The 22,536-nt window shown below is 32.7% G+C and overlaps 1 protein-coding gene across 4 annotated transcripts in view; it reads right to left on the reverse strand.

Moving 5' to 3' along the window:
* Nucleotides 1-22,536, reverse strand: part of DPP10 (dipeptidyl peptidase like 10) — a 1,392,171-nt gene that overhangs the window by 42,625 nt on the left and 1,327,010 nt on the right. For all 4 annotated transcript variants that reach the window (XM_074399882.1, XM_074399881.1, XM_074399880.1 and 1 more), the window contains 7 exons: nt 21,906-22,013; nt 9,113-9,204; nt 8,586-8,633; nt 5,442-5,563; nt 4,043-4,090; nt 241-339; nt 64-133 (listed from right to left, as the gene is read on the reverse strand). In XM_074399882.1, coding sequence (XP_074255983.1) covers nt 64-133; nt 241-339; nt 4,043-4,090; nt 5,442-5,563; nt 8,586-8,633; nt 9,113-9,204; nt 21,906-22,013 — 587 coding nt within the window. The remainder of the gene's footprint in view (nt 1-63; nt 134-240; nt 340-4,042; nt 4,091-5,441; nt 5,564-8,585; nt 8,634-9,112; nt 9,205-21,905; nt 22,014-22,536) is intronic.

Here is a 22,536-nt window from a genome sequence, read left to right on the forward strand (position 1 = left end):
CGTGAGACACAAAAATATAAAATATTTAGATTCCTTTATTTCAAAAACAAATAAAATACTTACATTATTAACAGAAGAGCATACTGGTTTCGGTCCATAAAATCTTTGGGAAAGGACAACTGTAAAGGAAGTTCTTTTAAAGAAAGAGCAAAATATTAAAGATGGAGAGTCATTTACAGGTAAAACCATAAGACGCAGAGAAAGTTGTTCTTGAATAATATAGCATGCACAAAACTTTACCATAGTCGTCAATATGAAGGATTTTAATTTCTGGCTTTACTATCTTCTTCTTCAGGATAGCTTCCTTCAGCATAGAATTGCTTTCCAATAGAAAATATTCTGTAAACCAAAAAGGGTAGTGTAAATGGCTAACTCCTCTGCGTTAATCAAGAGACAGTGTGACACAACAAAAAATTATCCAGTTGTTACCATTTGGCAAGTGCTGTGCTAGGTACTAACTAACTCATCATTTTTCTTCTGAATCACCACAACACTGCTTAATTACTGAATTACTAAGTGAGCTTTATTATACCAGTTTTTTTCACTTGCCTCTATATTAAGTTTATCATTTACAGTTTCAAAATGCAAATCTAATTACATTGCCAACCTGCTTAAGAACATTTTAGCAAAATACAAGATTATCTAGCACCAAATGAGATGAGATTCACAATGTCTAGATACCTTTACAAATTAAAAGGCTTACAGAAACACAGGATGAGGACACTTGGATTGTAGTTCAGGTGTTTAATAAGGCAGAAAAAGCATGATGTAATATGTTTCTAAAAATAAATACTACATAATCTGAAATACATGAAATTAATATTATCTAAAATGAAAAATACAATGGGTGAGAGTAATAAAATATTAGACACTGCAGAATAAAAGAGTAATAACCTTGAAAATACAGTAATGAAGAAATATCAAAAATGAAATATCAAAATATTTGATAAACATGAAGTGAATATCAGCAACCTGCTGGAATTTTGATGTATATACATTATATTAAATTTGTAGATCTATTTGGAGAGACTTTATTCATAAAAACAGTTAGCCTTTGAATCCATAAATATATATATATATATACATTCACATATCTGTTTGAATATGTATGCATATATGTCCACGTGTACATATTGTAGACAGTTAACTATATGTCTGTGTCTATGGCAATTTGAGTCTTTAGTTTCTCCCAGCAGTATTATATAGCTTTATAGAGGAGGTCTATATTTTTATTAGATTAATTCCTAGATACTACATGGATTTTTGATGTTACTTTAAACAGTATTTTAAAATACTCTTAAATCTTGCATTTTCATTGATAAAATAGTTGAATTTTAAGTAGTGACCTATACCTGTAACACGATAAATTCACTTATTTTCAATAGTTTATTGTGTGTACATTCCACAATTTTTTGTTTCCTTGCTTTTTGTTTCATACACCCTATGTCTTCTGCAAATAAACACAGTTTTACTGCATATATTTCTTTTCTTACCCATTTTACTGGCTAAGTCCTCTACTACACTGTTGCACAGAAGGAGTGAGAAAAAACATTCTTGACTTTCCCAGTCCTCAGGGAGAAGCATCATTCTTTCACTATTAAGCATGATGTCAGCTGTAGTATTTTTAGAGATATCATTCATGAAGTTCAGAAATTGCTTTTTTAAATCATATCTTAAGAATTACTATTAATTATTATTATTGTTTGCCAAAATTTTCAATTTTTTTCTAAATCCTTAGAGGTGTCAGTGTAATATGGTGAACTACACTGTTGAAGGTCACAGCAAACATAGAATCTTTGGGTAAACCCAATATGGCCATAATAATCATACTTTCTATAACTGCTAGGTTTGACTTGCAAGTTAAGTCAAACCTAGCAAATTCATGAGAAAATTTGACTTAATTGTTGCTGTTCTCCTAATATATATTTCTGGATTTGGAATCTGGTCAATGCTTGCCTTATATTTTTAAAAAGAGTTTGTTGTAAGCTTGGTTTTAATTAATTAAATGTTGCATAGAATGCACCACTGAATCTAGCTGGAACTGGAGCTTTCTTTGTGAAGAGAATGTTAACTGCATACTTATATATTATATTTCTTCTCATGTGAATGTTTAGTGATTTGTGTCTTTTAAGGAATTTGTCTACTTTAACTAAGATGTCAAATTTACTGGCATAAAATTACTTAGAATGCTCTGTTAGTGTCATTCTAATATCTGCAGCATTTGTATGGGCATTATATATTTTATCAAATGTCATTACATTTTTCTCTTTTTCTTCTTGTCTCCCTTTCCAGAATTTTGCCAATTTTACTGATCTTCTTGGGGAAGCACCTTTTGGTTTTACACATTTTCTCTACTGCTAGTCTATTTTCAATATCATTTATTTCCTTCTTATTCGTTTTTTATCTCCTTCTTTCACCTTTGTTTTAATTTGCTCTTCTTTTTCTAGTTTCTTAAGGTGAAAGAGAAGATTTTTTCTTTCTATACAGTAAGTTACAGTCATAAATTTCTTTCTAAACACAACTGTAGTTAGTACCCCCTAAATCGGGATATGTTGTGTTTCTATTTTTATACAATAAGTTAGAGTCATAAATTTCTTTCTAATCACAACTGTAGTAACCTCTACATTTGGATCTGATGTGTTTTTGTTTTCCTTTGAGTGCAAAGGATTTTCTAATTATTTATTTTTTATTGATCAATGTGTTATTTAGAAGTACAAGTTTGACGACAGAGCATTCTTACTCCTTTTCTTCTTTTATTCATATTTATTTATTTAAATACTTAATTTTTAAGAGCAGTTTTAAGGCAACAGCAAAATTAAGAGGAAGTTACAGAGATTTCCCCTGTATTCCTCCCCACCACACACACTCATTCCCCCATTATCAACATGCACCACCAGAGTGATAAATTTTTAACAACTGAAAAGGCTACGTTGATATATCATAACCACTGATAAGAGTTTACATAGGGTTCACACTAGGGTTCATTCAGTATTGTATATTCTATTGGTTTGGACCAATGTATCCATCATTATAATACTCAGAAGATGATTTTCAGAGCTGTAAAAATTCTCTGTGCTCTGTCTGTTCATCCCTCCCAATGCCTACCCAACCCCTGGCAACTACTGCTCTTTTTCTAACTCCACAGTTTTGTCTTTTCTAGAATGTCATACAGTTATAATCATATAATATGCAGTCTTATCAAATTGGCTTCTTTCACATAGTGTGTGCATTTAGGGTTCCATGTCTTTCTATGACTTAATAGCTCATTTCTTTTCAGTACTGGATAATATTCCATTGTCTGGATATTCCACAGCGTATTTATCCACTCATCTGCTGAGGTACATCTTGGTTGATTTCAGGTTTTGGCAATTATGAATAAAGCTGCTATAAACATCCATCTGCAGGTTTTGCTTAGACATGAGTTTTCAACCCCTCTGGGTAAATATCAAGGAATGTGATAGCTGGATCACATGGCACAAACTGCTAAACCCTCTTCCAAAGTATCTGAGCCATTTTTTTTTTTAAATCGTTCTTTAGGTTCTGGGGTACATATGCAGATCATGCATGGTTGTTGCATAGGTACTCACATGGCGGGGTGGTTTGTTGCCTCCATTCCCTGTCACCTATATCTGGCATTTCTCTGCATGTTATCCCTCCCCAACCTCCCTACTCCCTGCTGTCCCTCCCCTAACCACCCGCAAAAGACCCCAGTACATGATGCTCCCCAGGCAAGAGTGAATCAGAATATTAAGAGACCAGTAAGCTGAAACGTACCTGCTTTGTCAATCACTCTATTAGAGTGAGGTATAGTAGATACCTTATTTTAGGCATATAAGATTCACCTCCTGCCTGTAACATGGCTCACATTACTTGCTTTACTGTTTACATACAAAAGATCAAGTTGATGCTTTGTGCAAAGCTTTCCTCACACTGGGATTTTTTTGAAGAAGGATTTATAGAGTATATGACTCAGAATACATAATTTAATGTCTAAGACCAATGCAAACCATAACTATTCTGAATTGCCTTCTTGTATACTCACTTGCTGGGTTGTCTGTATTATGTAGGCTGACCACTGGGACCCTTGGACCTGGAATTTAAAAATATGTGTAAAAACATTTTTCAAGACATCGAAGTAAGTTTACATAATGGGTTTTTTTTCCCCCAAATGGAAGCACTTTGTGGTTAAAACACAATGAAACAAAAACCAGACCACTAGCTTTCATTCCTATTTATAGATATTTTATTCAGAAGAGTAAGTGTATATAGGAAAGAAACTATTTGCAGAGATTATTGTGAAAATTCTCTCTTCCCTCAAATGCTCTATATGTCTATGTTTTTAGCCAATTATACATGCTTTCTTTTTATCTCTAGTCTCTTATAGAATAGACACTGATGTTCAGAAAGCTGATTCATGACCCTTTCACCACTTATCCACTGATCTAAGATTAAATTCTATTTGCCACTCAGCCAAAAAAGAAAGCAAGCATGCATATTTGAAATAGTTCACCCATAAGGAAAGTTTAAAAATTGGGTGGTAATTATATATTAATATAAAATACATTAACCATAATCTACAATTATTTAAAATATACTAGTTAATTTGTTACTGCTAAAAGTTATCTTGAAACTTCACTTCTCCAAGAAATCCCATCCAAAACTAATGTTTTGGGTTTTTTTTTTTTCTGGTGTCATTAAACAAGTATTTCTTTTTTGATCATTTCATTTATTAAGAGAAAAACAGTTTTAAAAAGTAAGTCTTGGTATATCTCTCATTGTGTCTTTAAAAAGGACAGCTTAATATATCAGCTGCTATAGTAGCACTCAATTCCTCATATTAAAAGAGGACACATGAGTTCCATTTAATCTCTGGGAAATACAGTATCATATTAAAGGGAAAATGATTTCTGTGAATATAGTATAGAGATACTAAATAACCATGTAAGACTACAGCACATTGTTACAAAATGGGAAAGATAATAATGGTGAATATAATTGTTCAGAATGGAAGAAAGCTAAAGGAGGAGAATTCAATTTCTATAGGTCCTAAATTTCCATAGATCCTAAATCTCTTAACAACCAAGGCCTTGCTTTAACAAGAAGACTAGGCTATTACTTTTCCTAAAGACTAGGTAAATTAGTTTATGATTGTGGCATGGCTTTGCTGATATAAATATATTTACTCACATTTTAAAATTACTGATGTTCAAATAGCACTTATTAATTATGTGTTAATGTTTATTGTCTTATTCTCAATTTTTATTTCTATACGAAATATATAAAACATTATATCTCAGTAAATCTATATATAATGTATATCCTTTTAAATAATTTACAAATTAAGAATATGAAATCATCTGAAGTAATAGTGGCTAATGATACCAACAGATACTGATTAAATACAATGAATAAAATATATCAGAATTCATATATTATCTTACCTTCACAGAATAATAAGAAATGTTGATTCATGGGACTAAAACTGGCATCAAAATATGTACATTGCTCTTTCATGAAATTACATGAAATGCATTGGCGATTCAATAATCCTTCAGTAGAAGCACTGGAGAAAGAAAAAGGCAGTTATTATAGAAATGCTACTATTCTAGACACTTGAATGTGAGGCATTCATATTTAAATATAATATAAATAGAGGAGTTACACTGGTGCTTACATAGAGGTTCATTGTAAACTATGACTCACTATATACACAAAAAGTCAACTTCTATTAGTAACGTTAAAATACGTTTTTCTTAATCTATTAACATTGAAATTATAAATTCTTGTATGTATGTAATATGTATGCTTGTAGGTATGGCTACAAACAACTGATTTCAATGGAACTCAAAATAACTTACTGTTTTTTGCATTTTTAATAGATATTTCTGTGTAAAATCTTAAAGGGAATTACCAACAGAGACTATTCAATATTCAATATTTAACACATACTAATTGAAAGAAGGAATAAATATTTCCACAAGTCAAACAAAAAAAATGAAGCTCCTGATTTTCTTAAACATTATAAACATTAGAATTTGGTATCCATGCCAAATTTTCTCCATCATTTACTTGCAGAAAAATTATTGATTAAAAAATGTTGCATTGGTATTACAACACATATAATGGCTAATGACAATACATACTTTGAGATAATGAGGTGGTAAAGAGAAAGGTCGTCATCATATTTCTTTGATAGTAATGGTCACAGAATTTGAGAAATTAATACAAGGTTGAATTTCACCTATCAAATTTAAGTCTTAGTGCAAAATTACATAGGTCAATGGATGAAAGCACTGTTGAAAATACCTGTTAAAAACTTGATCAGACAAAAGGGTCTCAATTTCATTTTGGAATGAAACATGACTTTTGGCTATATTTTTACAAATGAATAATATTCATGTCGATTCTGATGTGCAATATGTTCTAGGCATGGAGATTGGAACAGGGATGTTGATGCAGATACAAGAAACAGTTCACAGAATCACAATTCCATATTTGAAATACTGTGAGGTGACTACAATCCAAAATTTTCTTCTAATAGTCAAGACAATTAATATATACTAAGCATGAATCATATTAGTTTTACTCATCATAACTTATAGAATATTCACACTCAATTTTTTTCATTTTATAAAATTTAGGTTAAATCTATATAACACAAAATTTGTCATTTTAAACATTTCTAAGTGCACAATTCAGTTTCACTAACCACATTCATAATATTGCAAAATTTTCGCCACAGAAAGGCTTAGAAATTACCCCAGTTGCATGCAGCTATTCAGTGACATACTAAGATTTAAAACCTTTTTCTCTCTACTCTTCCATAAAGCTTTTAGATCCAAGTTCCCTGAAGATTTATGTGGTATTTTCTCATTATTTAGATTATGAGGTTGCTGAAACAAGGAGATACAAATTTTGAGACAAAGAAAGTAACAATGACTACCGTAGCAGTTCAGATCCTGCAGGGGTGTCTAGTGCCATATATTAAGTCAACCAATGATCATTTTTATAGCCTGGGCAAGACACTGATTGCATTTCTGGGTCAAACACTAACATTATCTTACAGTCAAGCCACGTGGCATTTGATGAGCTATTTAAGGGAAAATTTAGTGGTACTACATTTTCTTTATAACACAGTTGACTACACTAGTACATGTCAGAGATATATTGACTGTTCTGCCTCAGTCACTAAAGCAATAAGACAGGTGTACAAATCTAAGAAGTCATTATGATTCAAATCACATTTTAGACTAATAATGGGGAGAAAGATTGAGGCAGTTTCATTTTCTGAACTTGACCAAGTCTTATCTTCTGATGCTGTCATTTTTCTTTGAGTTTTATAAAGTGAGAGTTTTATAAGATATAATGTATGTCCACCTCTCTAAGCTATAGTTTATTATTACTGATATCAATCATAATGTATATTTCAAGATAGATAAGCTTCAGGTCACTAAAAGAAAAAATCATCAGTACTTTGATCAAGACCCCTAATGCAAAATGCAAATCACTAAATCTAGAGCTTTGCTTCCTGGCAGTCATTAGAATTAAGAACATGGGTTCCAGGAGGTCCAAGAGAATAAACTAAGAATATAAAAATGATGTATTAAGAAAGGCAATTAAAACAACAAGCTCGTTTCTGATGAAAGCAAATTGTGTATAAATAAGAGTGTGTGGGGTGATATAGAGGAAGTCGGGGTACTTTAAACATGCATTTTTACTCTCAAAGGAAAATCAATACTACTTGGAAAGAATTAGTGGTGACACTTCTTCAAACATGATGAATTTCCCCTGAGAATATGTCATGGCAGCTTTGACACTTTAAAAATGGATCTGTGAAATGGAAATTAGAACATGTATATAAAATCAAGAATTAATAGGTTGCTTGCCAGCCAAAAAAAAAAAAGTCATTCTTGTGAGATCCTGGTGAAAGCTTTCTGAGTTGAGGAGACATTTTAATACAAATAGGTATGGCCTTAAGTCCTTTTTTGAGTATAGTTTTGCATTTGAGAAAATTGAGTACATGTAATTATTTTCCCATGTATTGCTTTATTTTAGTAAGCAATGAGCATTCATTATTCAAATAAGAATGCCTCCTCCTGCAACAATCTCATTGGGTTTTATGAATGACAGGACAAAGGGGGAAAGCTTCCTGTTTGATACACTAGACTAACTGTTCACAACATTATATTGTACAGGAATAAATTTCACCTGTGCCACATTAATGCACTGAAAACTCAAAATGAGACTTAGCAGAAGATGAAAAGGAACACAAGGGAAAATATGTAAATGTCTCTGATGTGGAGAGTTGAGAGAAGTCAGCCACAAAAAAAAGATATTACGAAATTGCAAATGCAGGTGAAGAAAAGAATAAGGAGAGAACAGAGTAGCAAGGGAGCAGGCAGGCTCCACTGTCTCCCGTCCTGCCAAGCGAGAGACTAGTGCAAGAGTGAAGCTTTGTCATGCGAAGTTCGCTCTCCCTAGCCATACTGAAAAACACATGTTGAATTTTTCCTTCTCTTTCTTATGCTACATAGATAGCCACTGAGAAGCTAATCTGTGTAAGGAGTTCCTTGCACACTGCTTACCTGTACAGCTGCCTTCCTCTGGGAGAAGACTCGGTGCTCAGAAAGTAACTGTCCAGGAAAGAAAATAACACAAGCATTAGACACAGATCTATTTTTTGTGATCTGTAAATTTTGTCACATTGTCACATTTGAATCTTGAATTCACATTGAATCTTCACTTGAATTTTCACATGCAATCTTCACTTGAATTTTCAAAACTGTCAAAATATAGATAGGAGTTGTTTTGCTATTTAAACACAGGGCTTTGATACATCTGGAAACACAATTTTACCCTGATAAAATGATCCTTTTTCATAATCTCTCTCAATCTTGTGTGGGGGGTGTGTGTGTGTGTGTGTGTGTGTGTGCATGCCTCTGTGTAATATGTCTCTGTGTGAAGTGTAGAAGAGGTCCTTAAGGAAAGGTTATTCTTTCCATGGCTGGCTTGTTTTAACTAGGACTGTGGGGAGCGAAACAGAATTCTAGTAGAAAAGATGGCATTTGACAACCCTGACTTGCAGCCTGACTAAAGAACTGAAAACACGCACATTTTTTGAGTAGTTTCATCATATGCCAAGATCTTTATCACTTCCCAGTTTCCTGATGTCAGGTGCCGCACGGTAATTTGCTCACTTTTACTCTGCAAAGAAATAGAAAATATTGATTTTCCTTTTATTTAAACAGCATCTTTCTGGTAAACACGAATGTACCAACTGCTCATGACACTTTGAATTCTTTAATTCTCAGTTAACATTCAGTTTTCTGTTCTACAGCTCAAGGATGAACATGCATTCCTGTAAACACACACCAAGGCAAGTAGATTAGTGCCTTTATTTCAACTACAGGAAAATCATTTGGAAAACTCCTCCAGGTGAGGGTGAGCCAAGTGTACCATCTTCATGGCCACATTTGATACCAAGTTGGGACTTTGATCACACTCATCTAAATGACTGGCAGCTGTACAGCTAGCTTAAAAAAAGAAAACGTTTTAGAACAAACTACTCCAATAAACACTCAGCTTAGTATTCATTCTAACCCTTGTAATACGGCATTGTTATAGATTTGCCATTTCAATGCAATACTTTTTTTCCGAGATGAACTCATGTTGATGTTATAGACACAGTTGTCACTGGTATATGGTATTTTATTGTAAGAAGATAGCATATTTTTTCTGTTCTGACACTTGTTGTTTCTAAATTTTTGTTCTTAAAAACAAATTGACTACGAACTTTCTTATTAATGTCTCCTGATGTATATGGCAGAGGGTTTTCTAAGACAAATACCTAGGAATGGGATTGCTCGGTAAAAGGATATACATGTCTTCTACTTAACTAGGAACAAATTATTTTCTAAAACTGTGCCAATTTCAAATCTATTAAGAGTTCTTGTTGCTCCATCTCTTTCCTACTGCCTCACCAACAGTTATTTTCATTAGACTACTTGATTTTTGTCAAACTAATGCATATGAAATGGTATCTCATCTATTTCCTACATATTTAGAAAATATGCCAACCTGTAGAAAGTTGAAAGAATAGTACCATGAATATCCATACAATCTTTACCTAGATGCACATTTTGAGTATTTCTGCTTGGTCCATTTTGATTGCTGACATTTGAGAGTAATTTGCAGACATCAGGTTATTTCAACATTGAATGATTAACAATCATTCAATCTTCACACTCAAGATTAACAATATCTTACCATACAAGTATTATGATTCACACTGATGAAGATTATATTAAATACATAGTCAGGCATGGTGGCTCACGCCTGTAATCCAAGCACTTTGGAGGACAAGGCGGGTGGATCACCTGAGGTCGGGAGTTCAAGACCAGCCTGACCAACATGGTGAAACCCTGTCTTTAAAACAAAAAAACAAACAAACAAAAAAGAAATACATAGTCTACACCAAAACTTATACAAACATCCCACATAATTGTGTGTATGTGTGTGTATATATATATGTAATTTTATGTATTACATGTATTTAAAATAAATACAGGACCCAATCAAGGTTTACATATGGCATTGAGTTGTCATCTCTTTAGCCTCTTAAAACTGTCATTCTATCTTTCTTGTTTTATACGTTAACCATTTTTAAGATTCTTGATCTACTGGTCTTATACAGAACATTGACTATTTTGATTTTATGAAGTTGTTTTCTTATGATTTAATATAAGTAAACAATTTTACAAGAAAATTGTATGGAAAATACTGGATACCTCTTCTGCAATGTTTCAGGAGGCACATCACTACAGGTCTTCCCACTCACAGCAAGACTTATTCATTATAAAAGTAAGTTTCGCCTTGTAATTAAAAATGGGGTAATACTTGCACATTACAAGAACATCTTTTTCCTGGTGAACTTTTCAATCAGCAGTTTTGGCATCCATTCATGACCATTCCCTGAATGAATTATTATTTTGAAGAGACATCTAATTCTAATATAACTTCTATATCTATGATGTAGCATTCTTCTGTGAAATAATTTCTCCTGCTTTTCTTCCTCATGTGTACCCATTCTCTTTCTCTCCTCCTATTACTAGAGATTCAAGTATATTATGTAATGCAACATTTTACATTTTATTACTCTTATTATCTTTACGGTGTTGAAAGAACATCAACAATTGGATAGAAGGAACTCCTTCAAGTCAGCTCTATTCTTCAGACCCTACATTAGCCTTTGAGCACTTCCTTGATTTCTGTAAAGTAAGACCTTCCAGTATCTTTTTGCTTTCTCTGTCACATAGCTGTGATTGATCATTTAACCAAGAAGCCTCAGTTCTTTCCACTGGATTATGATATTTAGATATCAAGATCTGGGGTTAGGTATACTCATTGCAATTCTAATCTTATTAGTTCCAGGAATTTTTTTTAAATGAGGGCATAAAAATCTCTATAGATAGATAAAGCAGATAGATGGATGGACAGATAAAGAGAGAGATTTCCATATACTCCCTTTTCTCTTTTCATGTGTCTGTGTATTTCTGGGTGCTTGTACTAATATACTCAATTACATGTGTAACAGTTTATATTTAGGTAGACTTGCTTATCTTAGTATTTCAATTCAGGCCTTAATATCTTCATGTATTTTATTTAAGTTTCCTTAAAAATATGTACATGATTCAACAAATACATTGTATAGATATGCATAGATATGTATGTATGTATGTATATATGCATATATGCTGAGAGAGGTCCTGGTCTCATACTTATGCCCCCTCTTACTTATCATATTAAAATGTATTAATTTTCTAATTGTTCCTTTTCTTTTAAAAATTATAATAAAATCATTTTAATTTCATAATTATAAATATAATCCCAAATATGCCAATACATATAAATTCAAGCCTTTCCCCATCTTTTTAATTCCTGCATAATTCTGTTGTGTGAATGTACCATAATTTATTCAACTAGCCTCCAATGACTTACATCTCAAACAATGCTGCAGTGATTAATTCTATGTATACGTTTGTTGTTTGTTTGTTCAACATGCAAGGATACATCTGTAGGATACATTCCTCCACAGGTGCAGTATCATCTTGCACATCTAGCAACAATATATACGAGTGCCTTCTCCCCCAGAGATATGATACAGAGTGTGTTGTTCAGTGTGAATTTTGACATCCTGCTAAGTGATACAAGTGACACTAAGATGTATCGATCAAAACTCCCTTCTGGAATAAAATAATTATTTGACCTGTGGCTCAGAGTGTGCTTGATCAGTCTTCTATCTTTATCTGTCACTCTTCTTTAGGAATCACTTGGTGCTACAGACAGAATGTTTCCATTCTCTTTGCAAACTCATATGTTGTAGAACTACTGTGATAGTATTTGGAGGTGGGGTTTGGGGGAAGTAATTAGATAATAAGAGTAAGTAACTCTCATGAGGTGAGTTCGCTTGTAAGAAAAGAGAGAAATGATCTGTCTCTCTCTGCCATGTGAGGATACGGCAAGGAGGCCATCATCTGCAACCAGGAAATGAGTCCTCACCAGAAACAAATCAGCGAGCGCCTTGATGTTGGAATTCTCAGCCTCCAGAATTTTAAGGAATCGATGTCTGTTGTTTAAGCCACCAAGTCTATAGTATCTGTTACAGCAGCCCACACTGAACTAAAGAAAACTGCCTCACCCAAGAGCACACTCTGCAAAGACAGCCCCCATTTAAAGCCAGACTGATCAATATTGGCAGGCAGAAACCCAGCCCTCTTGCTCTGACCTAGGACTGCTCTGTGGATCAGCTGAGGCATTCAGAGGGCACCACAGCCCAAATTACTCCATCCAACATTGCTTCTCTCCCCTTCTTTCCAAAGTTATTGATCTCCTCTGGATTAATTGGCCTATGGGATAATCTTCATTTCACCATTTGCTTTCTGTGGAATTCAATTTATGAAGTTATCTTGCTGTAGTTTCATTTTGTTTTTATCTTAGAAGTTGAAAATAAGTATTTTTCATAATTTTATAACTGCAAATGGTTATTTGATATTTAATTCATACTGGAATATTGTTTTAAAGAATTCCTCTGCTTCATAACTGTATATGCGAGGGAGGATTTTCATCATGTATTAAACAGTTTTATTCCTACTTTTCATTTTGCTCATATAGCAAATTTGTATATCTATTGCCAGCCTATATTTTGTTCTTTAGAAGTATATTGGATTTTCCAAAATATACATACATAAGTGTGATGAAGGATTAGGTGGCTCATAGCTTTCTATTACTAACACCTGAAAGATTAACACTCTATTGAGGAGCCTAAGGTGACACTGTTTAAAATGGAGTGAATAGACATTCTGATATCTAATAAACTTTTTTTGCAGGGTCTTTAATTTCTATCACTACTTTCCATCTTTTCTTTTGCCACAAATATTTCAAGAGACAACTCTATCTTTTTTTTTTTTTTTTTTTTTGTCTCTCTTTTAGCTGGTATTTTTAAAAACTGTTATCTCTGGTTTTGTGCATACTCAAGCTACTTCATTCTGATTCCTTATCTTAGTGCTAATTTTAAAGGGAATATTCCTCCCTTTAATTGATAGCTCCATTATCAATTATGCTATATTAATGAGACTTTTGGCAAGTGCCTTTATCACCTTAAAGAAATTCCCTTTATTTCTAAATTTTTAAGGTTTTCAAACACTCATTTTGTTGAATCTACTTGGATCCTGTGTCTGCATCTATTAAGGTGATAATTTTCTTATGAAGATTTAAACACAGTTAATTATCTTATATATTTCTGAAATTGTAAGAAAATTTAGCAATCCTGTGTAAAAAATGTAAGTTAATTTTTATATGCATTAAATAAGTCAACTTGTCAATATTTGGTTGAGTATTTTAAACTTTCTTATATGGTCCTTGCTCACATTGTCTTAATTTGGTCTTGGTTGCAAGATGATACCTGTGCCATAAATTCTATTAAAGATATACCATTTTTTTCATTTTCAGAATAATATAAAATTGGAAGTACATGTTCTTAGACTATTTGGTAAGATTCACTTTTAAAAACCACCTTTCCCTCATGTAAAAAATTTCAAAACACTGATTCCATTTTATTAACACTACGGATGATTTTGATTGTTTCTTAAATCTGATTTCATTTTTTTACCAGAATGCATCCATTTCTCCTAAATTTAAACTTTATCAACATAAAGTTGCCGGGCGCGGTGGCTCAAGCCTGTAATCCCAGCACTTTGGGAGGCCGAGGCGGGTGGATCACGAGGTCAAGAGATCGAGACCATCTCGGTCAACATAGTGAAACCCCGTCTCTACTAAAAATACAAAAAATTAGCTGGGCATGGTGGCACGTGCCTGTAATCTCAGCTACTCAGGAGGCTGAGGCAGGAGAATTGCCTGAACCCAGGAGGCGGAGGTTGCGGTGAGCCGAGATCGTGCCATTGCACTCCAGCCTGGGTAACAAGAGCGAAACTCTGTCTCAAAAAAAAAAAAAAAAAAACATAAAGTTATTCAAAATATTATTTTAACATTTAAAAAAATCTGTAGTTTTGTCCCTTTCTATTATATATAACTAGGGCAGCTCAAAAGTATAATTAACCTTGATAGCTATTACAGATTTAATTACTTTTTCCAAAGAACTTATTGTCTGTTTTATTATACAGTTTTATTTCATGTTTGCTTACTAGGTGAATAAGTTCTACTCTTTCATTTCTAATTTTTCTTTTACATTTGAATTTATTCTCTTCTTTTTCTGAATTCTGACATTGTATTATATACATAATTCCATGTAGGAATATAAAATTATTGCATATATTTAAAAGTACTGTTTATATGTATTGCATATTTTTATATATGTAGTATTTTCATTTAGTTCTAAGTATTTATTGATTTCTTTATCAATAAAAATTATATTTTACTTCCAAATGTACGACCTTTCAAATGTTAGCATTTGTGCAATTCAATTGCATTGTCTTCAGTGTAATCGGTCAACTTCCAAAGCATTTTTGGTAAAAATAAATTCAGAATTAGGTTCTTATGGGAAAGTTTTATTATAACATCTATTTTTGCGTACAACTGAAAGTGTAAACTAAAAGGGCATTCTATACTTTACTACACATGCAAATGAACAGAATCTTCCTTTGAAAAATTTTCTGTCTTATTGGTATGTATTTGGATTTCAATATCTCCCTAAGTAGTCTATTTTATGTTCTTAGTGGAAACTCTCTAGATGTCTAGCTGTTTAAAGTCAATAACAAGCCTGTGACTCCTTTATACCACCTCCTTTGTATACTATCTGACGTACTTCTGTGGTTTACAAGCATGTTGACTAACGGTGTAAGTACGAAGACACCCAATTGGTGAGATATGAGACCTGTGCACAACCCAAAGGCTGCCACAGAGTTCTAAAGTCAGACATTTTACGGTCAAGTTCCCACAGAAAATAACTCAGTGGATAGCTCCTCTTACTCATTTCCAGGCCCTGCTTTGAATGAGAAAAGGACAGGACACGAAAATTTCAAGGTTTCAGTGCATCTTTGATGCGAATTTCAAGACTTAAAAAACAATCTCAAAATATTAAAGAAAAAGTGAAAAAACTTTGTTCAATATTTGAAAATATCTGGAGACACTTTTGGTCCACAGATTTCTAGGTTAATTATTTTTTCTGTTTTTCAGGGTATTTTGGGGTGTGTGTGTGGGTGTGCATGTGTATATGTGTTTTAAGGACAAATGAGATGCACATTAATATTGCCATGAGTAAAAACTCAATGCTTTTAAAAATGTTTGAACGCAGTATAAAAAAATAAAACTATACACTATTTACTTCAATGATTCATTTAGTTCAAAACATTACACTTTCAAATGTCGGACCAAAAGATTTCCTGCTGGAAGCCATAATAACAACCCTACATCCTTTTGATTTTATTTTAAACAGCTGTAATTGCCTGGCTTGCTTTTTATCTACCAGAGCAAATGTGGAATGAGGAATAAGCTGAACTTGCATTTTGCATATAATAGCAAAGATTTACTTTCCAATAATCTATATATGAATCTCACAGCAATGAGCACATTAATTTAGCCCTGGATAATAATCTTAATACCAATCAGAATATGGTAGATGACTGAACAACAGTTAAAAAATAAATATCAAGGGATTTGAGCATATTTCACAAGGGGGTGCTTGTACTTCAATTAGGTTTTCAAGCAACTTCAGCAGAAATACATTAATAGGAAAGGCCACTTATAAAGCAGGAGAGAACAGAATTTTTACTCTACAGTAACATTTCTTTCTTTCTGTGCATCCATAATCTCTGCAATATTAAATTGATAGAATAGAAATACTGAATATAAATATAAAACTGTAGTAGACTTTTGATAAAGACAATATGACAATGTATTTTAAATTGAACTAATATTTCAACTTTAATTGTAGACTAAAAAGCAACACAACTCATGAGTTCATTCATTCTTAAAAGAGGGCTAGAAATTTGGAATAGAATTTTTATTTGGAACATTAGACATCAGACAAGTCACCTTGAATTCATGGAGATTTTCCTGTTCAAGGAAGTTAAATATTAGTTTAATAGTTCTATTTACACATTGGAAACACATTGGTATCCATATAAGTTTAACGGTGCATGCGCTTTTACCTAATTACACATTATTCATTCAGATTTTTTATTAATTTTTAACTTTTATAGTTTTTAAATAAGGGAAATGTAGTGCTTAAAAATAGCATATTTTAATTTGCCATCTATTCATCACATGAGATGAGCTAATTGTTTTCAGACAATGTACTAATCACTTACAGCAGTGAAATTTAATGCAAAAATTTTATTGGGTTGATTAGGTGATAGAATTGTGGATTGGGGGCATGCTATTTTCCACAGTATTTGCAATGAATAATGCCACTTAAAATTGTTCCAAGTGAAATCATCAGCTCTCATGGGCAAAATCTCATGTTGCTGATAGAGAAAGTGAATGGATTCACCAACATATAATTTTTCATTTAACACTATTTTAGAAGATGATAGGGCAATTCCTTACACCCATGAATCTGAAAGACTGAACATAATTAAAACTCTGCTTACTACACATTTGAGAGAAAAAGGTACTATACCTTTGATAAAAACCTGTCTTTTACCTACAGCCTGAATTGCATGATGTAGAATGTTACAGTTCCTGAGATAAGAATTCAGAAGTTACAAGTCTACATAACAAATATTTATCAGGGAGGGAAGGGGTGAATATTTAAAGCGATCAAAAGTTTAATGGTCTGCGGTAAGAAGTCTTGTATCCCTGTATGACTCAGGAAGTATATAAACTGATAGTAATATGCATACTAAACACTCTGTCCAGAAGAACAAATACTTTGGCTATATAGATTTCCAGGAAAGCCAGTTTTATTTAATATTGTCTTTAATGGATATCAAAAGTGGTAAAAACACTCACAAATTTTGCTTTCATATATTCATACTGAAAGTGATCTGGAAATACATATATTAGGGCTTAGAAATCTTTTACTTTTGATCCAGCTGTTCCAGTTTTGTTAATCAATACTAAAGAAAGAATCCACAATATAAATAAGCTTTACGTACAGTGACATCTATCATTACAACAAATTGCCACTAAATTAAACATACAACAACAAATAATGGTTATCGATGCACATCCAGTCAACTCAGTATTAATCTTCTAAAGAATTAGTTTTCATAATTATTTAGTACTGTAGGAAAAGTAAGCATTTAAAATTTAAATTTGACATATCAGGATGCAATAGTGTAGTTTACATAAAGTTACGATAATGTTTAAATGAAGGCTGGAGGAAAACACATGCATTCTTTTCTCTTTTCATTTTTATCTTCTGGAATCACTTTAACAAGGACAGCTTTTGTAAGTGAGAAAAAAAAAAAAAAAAAAAACCACTAAAATGTATGTAATGACAGCCATCACTCTCTGTAATGAAAATAGCCTGAAAGCAATAATTTTCTAGCTTGGTCTCTAATTAATGGTTTTTATCTACTTGCTGATAATATGAGAGACCAAAATGTTTGCAAAAATTTAGTAATTTCATTTAGTAAGGTATTTCAAACAAATGGATATATTCTGAGTGAACCAGTAAGCTCTCAAACATAGGTAAGCGCCAGGTACTGCAAAGGTGATCTGGCTGACTGTTCGCTGCCAAGGCCCCAGGCCTGTCATTTCTCGCTTTTTGGGCATGACAATTTTAAGTAGAATTATGCAGCATGGCAAGGGAAGGAAAGGGGGTAAAAAGTCATCAATGCAGGCATGCATTGCTGTTTAGGCTGTAAATTACTATACTATTTTTTTGGAATACCAATTTGGCATTACATACCACAACTTAAACAAATACATACATATGGCTGTACTCTGCCTAAATTTCTTTTAACATCTAGAAATATAATTTTGTGGGAAGAATTATAAATAGAAAAAAGTCTTTATAAGGGGTTTTAACTCTGAATTCTAATATCAAAATATAGAAATGACTTTAATGATTAATAAACTTGGCTCATTTAAATACAGTACTGGCTAGGTGTGGTGGCTCATGCCTCTATTCCCAGCACTTTGGGAGGCTGAAGCAGGCGGATCACCTGACGTCAGAAGTTCGAGACCAGCCTGGCCAACACGGTGAAACCCTGCCTCTACTAAAAATACAAAAATTAGCTGGGCATGGTGGCAGGCACCTGAAATCTCAGCTACTTGGGAGGCTGAGGTAGGAGAGTAACTTGAACAAGGAGGTGGGGGTTGCAGTGAGCTGAGATTGTGTCACTGCACTCCAGCCTGGGTAACAAAGTGAGACTCTGTCTCAAAAAACAACATATAAACAAATAAATATAGTACAGTATGTTTACTTGATGTAATGGTGAGCAGCTATTAAAATCACAGGGAATAAAATATAAAATATTAGGAATACAATTAAATCTTGTGAGAAAATGCTCTTTATACCTTTCATGTTACAAATCTATATTATGATAAAATTGCAATCTTTAGAGGAAAACTTTATATTTCTTATGTAAAAAAGAATTGGAAATATACACAATAATGGTGTAAAAGTATGAGAATGTGAGGTGATGATATTGTGGGTTTTATAGAATCCTTTATTCAGTTTATCTAGTTTAAATTTTTCATTATTTTATAGTGTATATATGTCAATTAGGCAGTCATAATTTACAAATAGCTTTTTTGTTAGTTATTTTTAAATTGAGGTAATGGGATTCAAACTGTTTGCTAAAATAATGTATGTGTTCGTGTTTGTTTAAAGTTAAGTATAAATTGTATTTACCTAACACTGACTTCTGACTCATTAGCAAAGTAGATAAATTTTAATCATTTGCCAACATATTCATAAATAATCATGCAGTCATCTTCATTTCTCAATAAGGAAAATCACAAATTACCTGAACAGCAACCAGAATAGGAAAAAAAAAATGTTTTCTATTTCAATGAAGGCTTTGTTATAGTCTCCATATAGAAGAGGAACAAAGTAAATGCAATGTAGAACTTTACCTTAGGAAGTTTTTCGTTTCAGAAATACAGGAATTAGCCTGAATGTTAAGCTGGTTTGATTGGGAAATAGAAGGTATTTCTTCCCTGGGCTTTAAAAAAACAACTCTTGGTTTGGGTGTATAAATATCTTAATTCCTGTAAGTCAAGATCATACTTTTAAAAAGATATTATTTCTATTATTTATTTGTTGAAAAATGGATACAAAAATATAGTTAAATAGAGTAAGTAAGATCTAGTATTTGATAGCACAACAGGGTACCTACAGTCAAGGACAGATTGTCTTCTTTTGGGAATTAAATCTACAAAGATGTATTGCACATCTCTTTCTATCCTTCACTATCTCTTATAAATATCCATAATTTATATATAATCTTCTTTACCACTTAGATTTTCACAGAGTTTCTTAAATATAAAATACTGAAATTTAAAAATTCAATGAAATGCCATAATCAGTTATAAGATTTGGAAAGTGTGATATTTTGGGGGCCAAAATAGTTCTCTAGTATTTGTGATAACCAAGTTGACTCTTAATTAGCAAAAGTTTATAAAGTAAGGTAATTTGCTAGTCTAGTTCCCTTCAGTTTCATAAAAAAGTTCCCTTAATTATACCTGACTTATATAATCACTTAATAGCTAGATATAAAAACACTCAAAATTTGATTCACCTATAACTGCATACATTTATTTACAGCATAAATAGGATCACATTATACATTAGTTTATAACTTGTTTTTCTACCGTAATAATATACTATGAAAATCAATCTACATTTCTACTGTGGAAATTGTATGTGTTCCAAATTACTCATTTCAGCCTTGATTAAAATTAAAGTTAAAATAATGACAATTATTTTAATAGCACAGACACTAAACAAGTTTTAAATTTTAAATTATTAACATAAGATTTTGAGACTCTAAAGCATTAAGCTGTCCAATACAAATGTAGAAAGATAATGGTAATCATTTGAGAATGTGCACAGGTCTTAAAAGTTCTAAAAACATAAAAGTAGTAAGGTCAGTTAGGTGTCTTTGACACATTTGTATTTACTCTGCATTTTGTAACTGTAAAATTATTCTCGGCTAATTCGCAGAACTCTCATAAAGACTCCAGTTTAGCTACAATGACTTACCTTTACAAAACCTTTAACATGTGTGTGAGACTAGATTATTTATTTATATGAAGGATGCTTTATTTTATCATGAATCCTTGCTCTTGGAAATTAAATTCATATTGACTCGTTAACCTTTTCATATTTAAACTAATTAACTGAATTTTCTAATTTTTTTTTTGAGACAGAGTCTCGCTCTGTTACCAGGCTGGAGTGCAGTGGCATGATCTCAGCTCACTGCAACCTCCGCCTCCTGGGTTCAAGCAATTCTCCTGCCTGAGCCTCTTGAGTAGCTGGGACTACAGGCACGTGCCACCATGCCCAGCTAATTTTTATATTTTTACTAGAGACAGTGTTTCACCATGTTGGCCAGAATAGTCTCAATCTCCTCACCTCGTGATCTGCCCGCCTCCACCTCCCAAAGTGCTGTGATTACAGATGTGAGCCACCGCGCCTGGCCGAATTTTCTGATTTTTATAATAAAACTTTATAAACTCTTAATATCCTTTTGATTAGATAAAAAAATAACCCTTCCCCTCTTTTTATCAGAAAGTCTATAATAATATAACATACATCTATTTTATAACATGGAATCTATGTTATTTAACATAAAACATCTATTTTATCCTGTGATTTTAAAAATCAGGCCAGGCATAGTGGCTCATGCCTATAATCGAAGCACTTTGGGGGCCAAGGCAGGTGGATCACCTGAGGTCGGGAGTTCAAGACCAGCCTGACCGACATGGTGAAACCCTGGCTTTATTTAAAAATAAATAAATAAATAAATAATAAAAATCTGCACTATATTTGCTTGTGGGGATGTGCTATAATTTATTAAATCATCAATTTTTGATCGACATTTAGGTTGCTTTGAGTATTTAAAATTTTATAACATATGGAAAATATTACTTGTACAAAATAGACTATATGTATTCACTGAATAAAAAATCTTCTTTAGATTGCCTCAGGTTCTTTAAAGTTGGGTGCTTTTTATTTATTAAATTCTATATTCCAAAGCCTTTAGTTCATAGGACACACTTGTAACTCATTACATTGTACTGAGTGTTGAGACTTCTGTAGGTAGGTAAGGCTTGAATTTATGGCCGTGGATGGAGGTCCTCTTCCTAAAATGTCTGAGTTGTATATATGGCTGGGCTTCACAGCCATGAACTAGAGGTTTAGAATGCCACAAGAACTGGGCCTTCAGGGACATGAGGACAATGAAATCAAAACATGGAAAAAAGCCAGCACTTACCTGGATGAGGAACATAGCTATGTGGTGAAATTCTCCACGGCCCCCTTGCTTAACAGGTACTGTCATGAAAAATTTGCTGCCATCTCTAGAAAACACAGGCTCCTCATTCTAAAATACAAAAGAGCATAAAACAATCTCAAAAGGGCACATGAAATCTGTGCTGCTTACTACCGTTAATTCCTGCACGGATTCTATCAACTGCTGATTTAAAATTAGTTAGGAAATGGTCACATTATTTTAAAACACGAATGTATGCTATTTTTTAAAGTAAATCTGATATACTGTGTATGTATTTGGTTGAGTTGTGGGAAGGATAAGAAGAATCTGTGCATGGTGGATGTGAATGATTTACTATTAAAGACACTTTTTAAAATGGTTCAAACAAGAAATGTCATATATTCACATGAGATTTTTAGTGATATAAACTTCAAAGATAAGGAACATGCAAACATCTGCACTAGCTTATCAAAATAAATATTTTAATTATAAAATTCTATAACATTTATTCTGAAATCCTTTCTTCAGCAACTAGTTACTTGAAGATTCATTTCTGATAATGTATTCATAAATTCACTGAAAATACAAAAGCTAACAGGCCATAAGATTGAAAGGATTCTACAGAAAGTTATTT

The sequence above is a fragment of the Saimiri boliviensis genome, chromosome 5 (assembly GCF_048565385.1).
Source record: "Saimiri boliviensis isolate mSaiBol1 chromosome 5, mSaiBol1.pri, whole genome shotgun sequence".
In the NCBI taxonomy this organism is placed as follows: Eukaryota; Metazoa; Chordata; class Mammalia; order Primates; family Cebidae; genus Saimiri; species Saimiri boliviensis.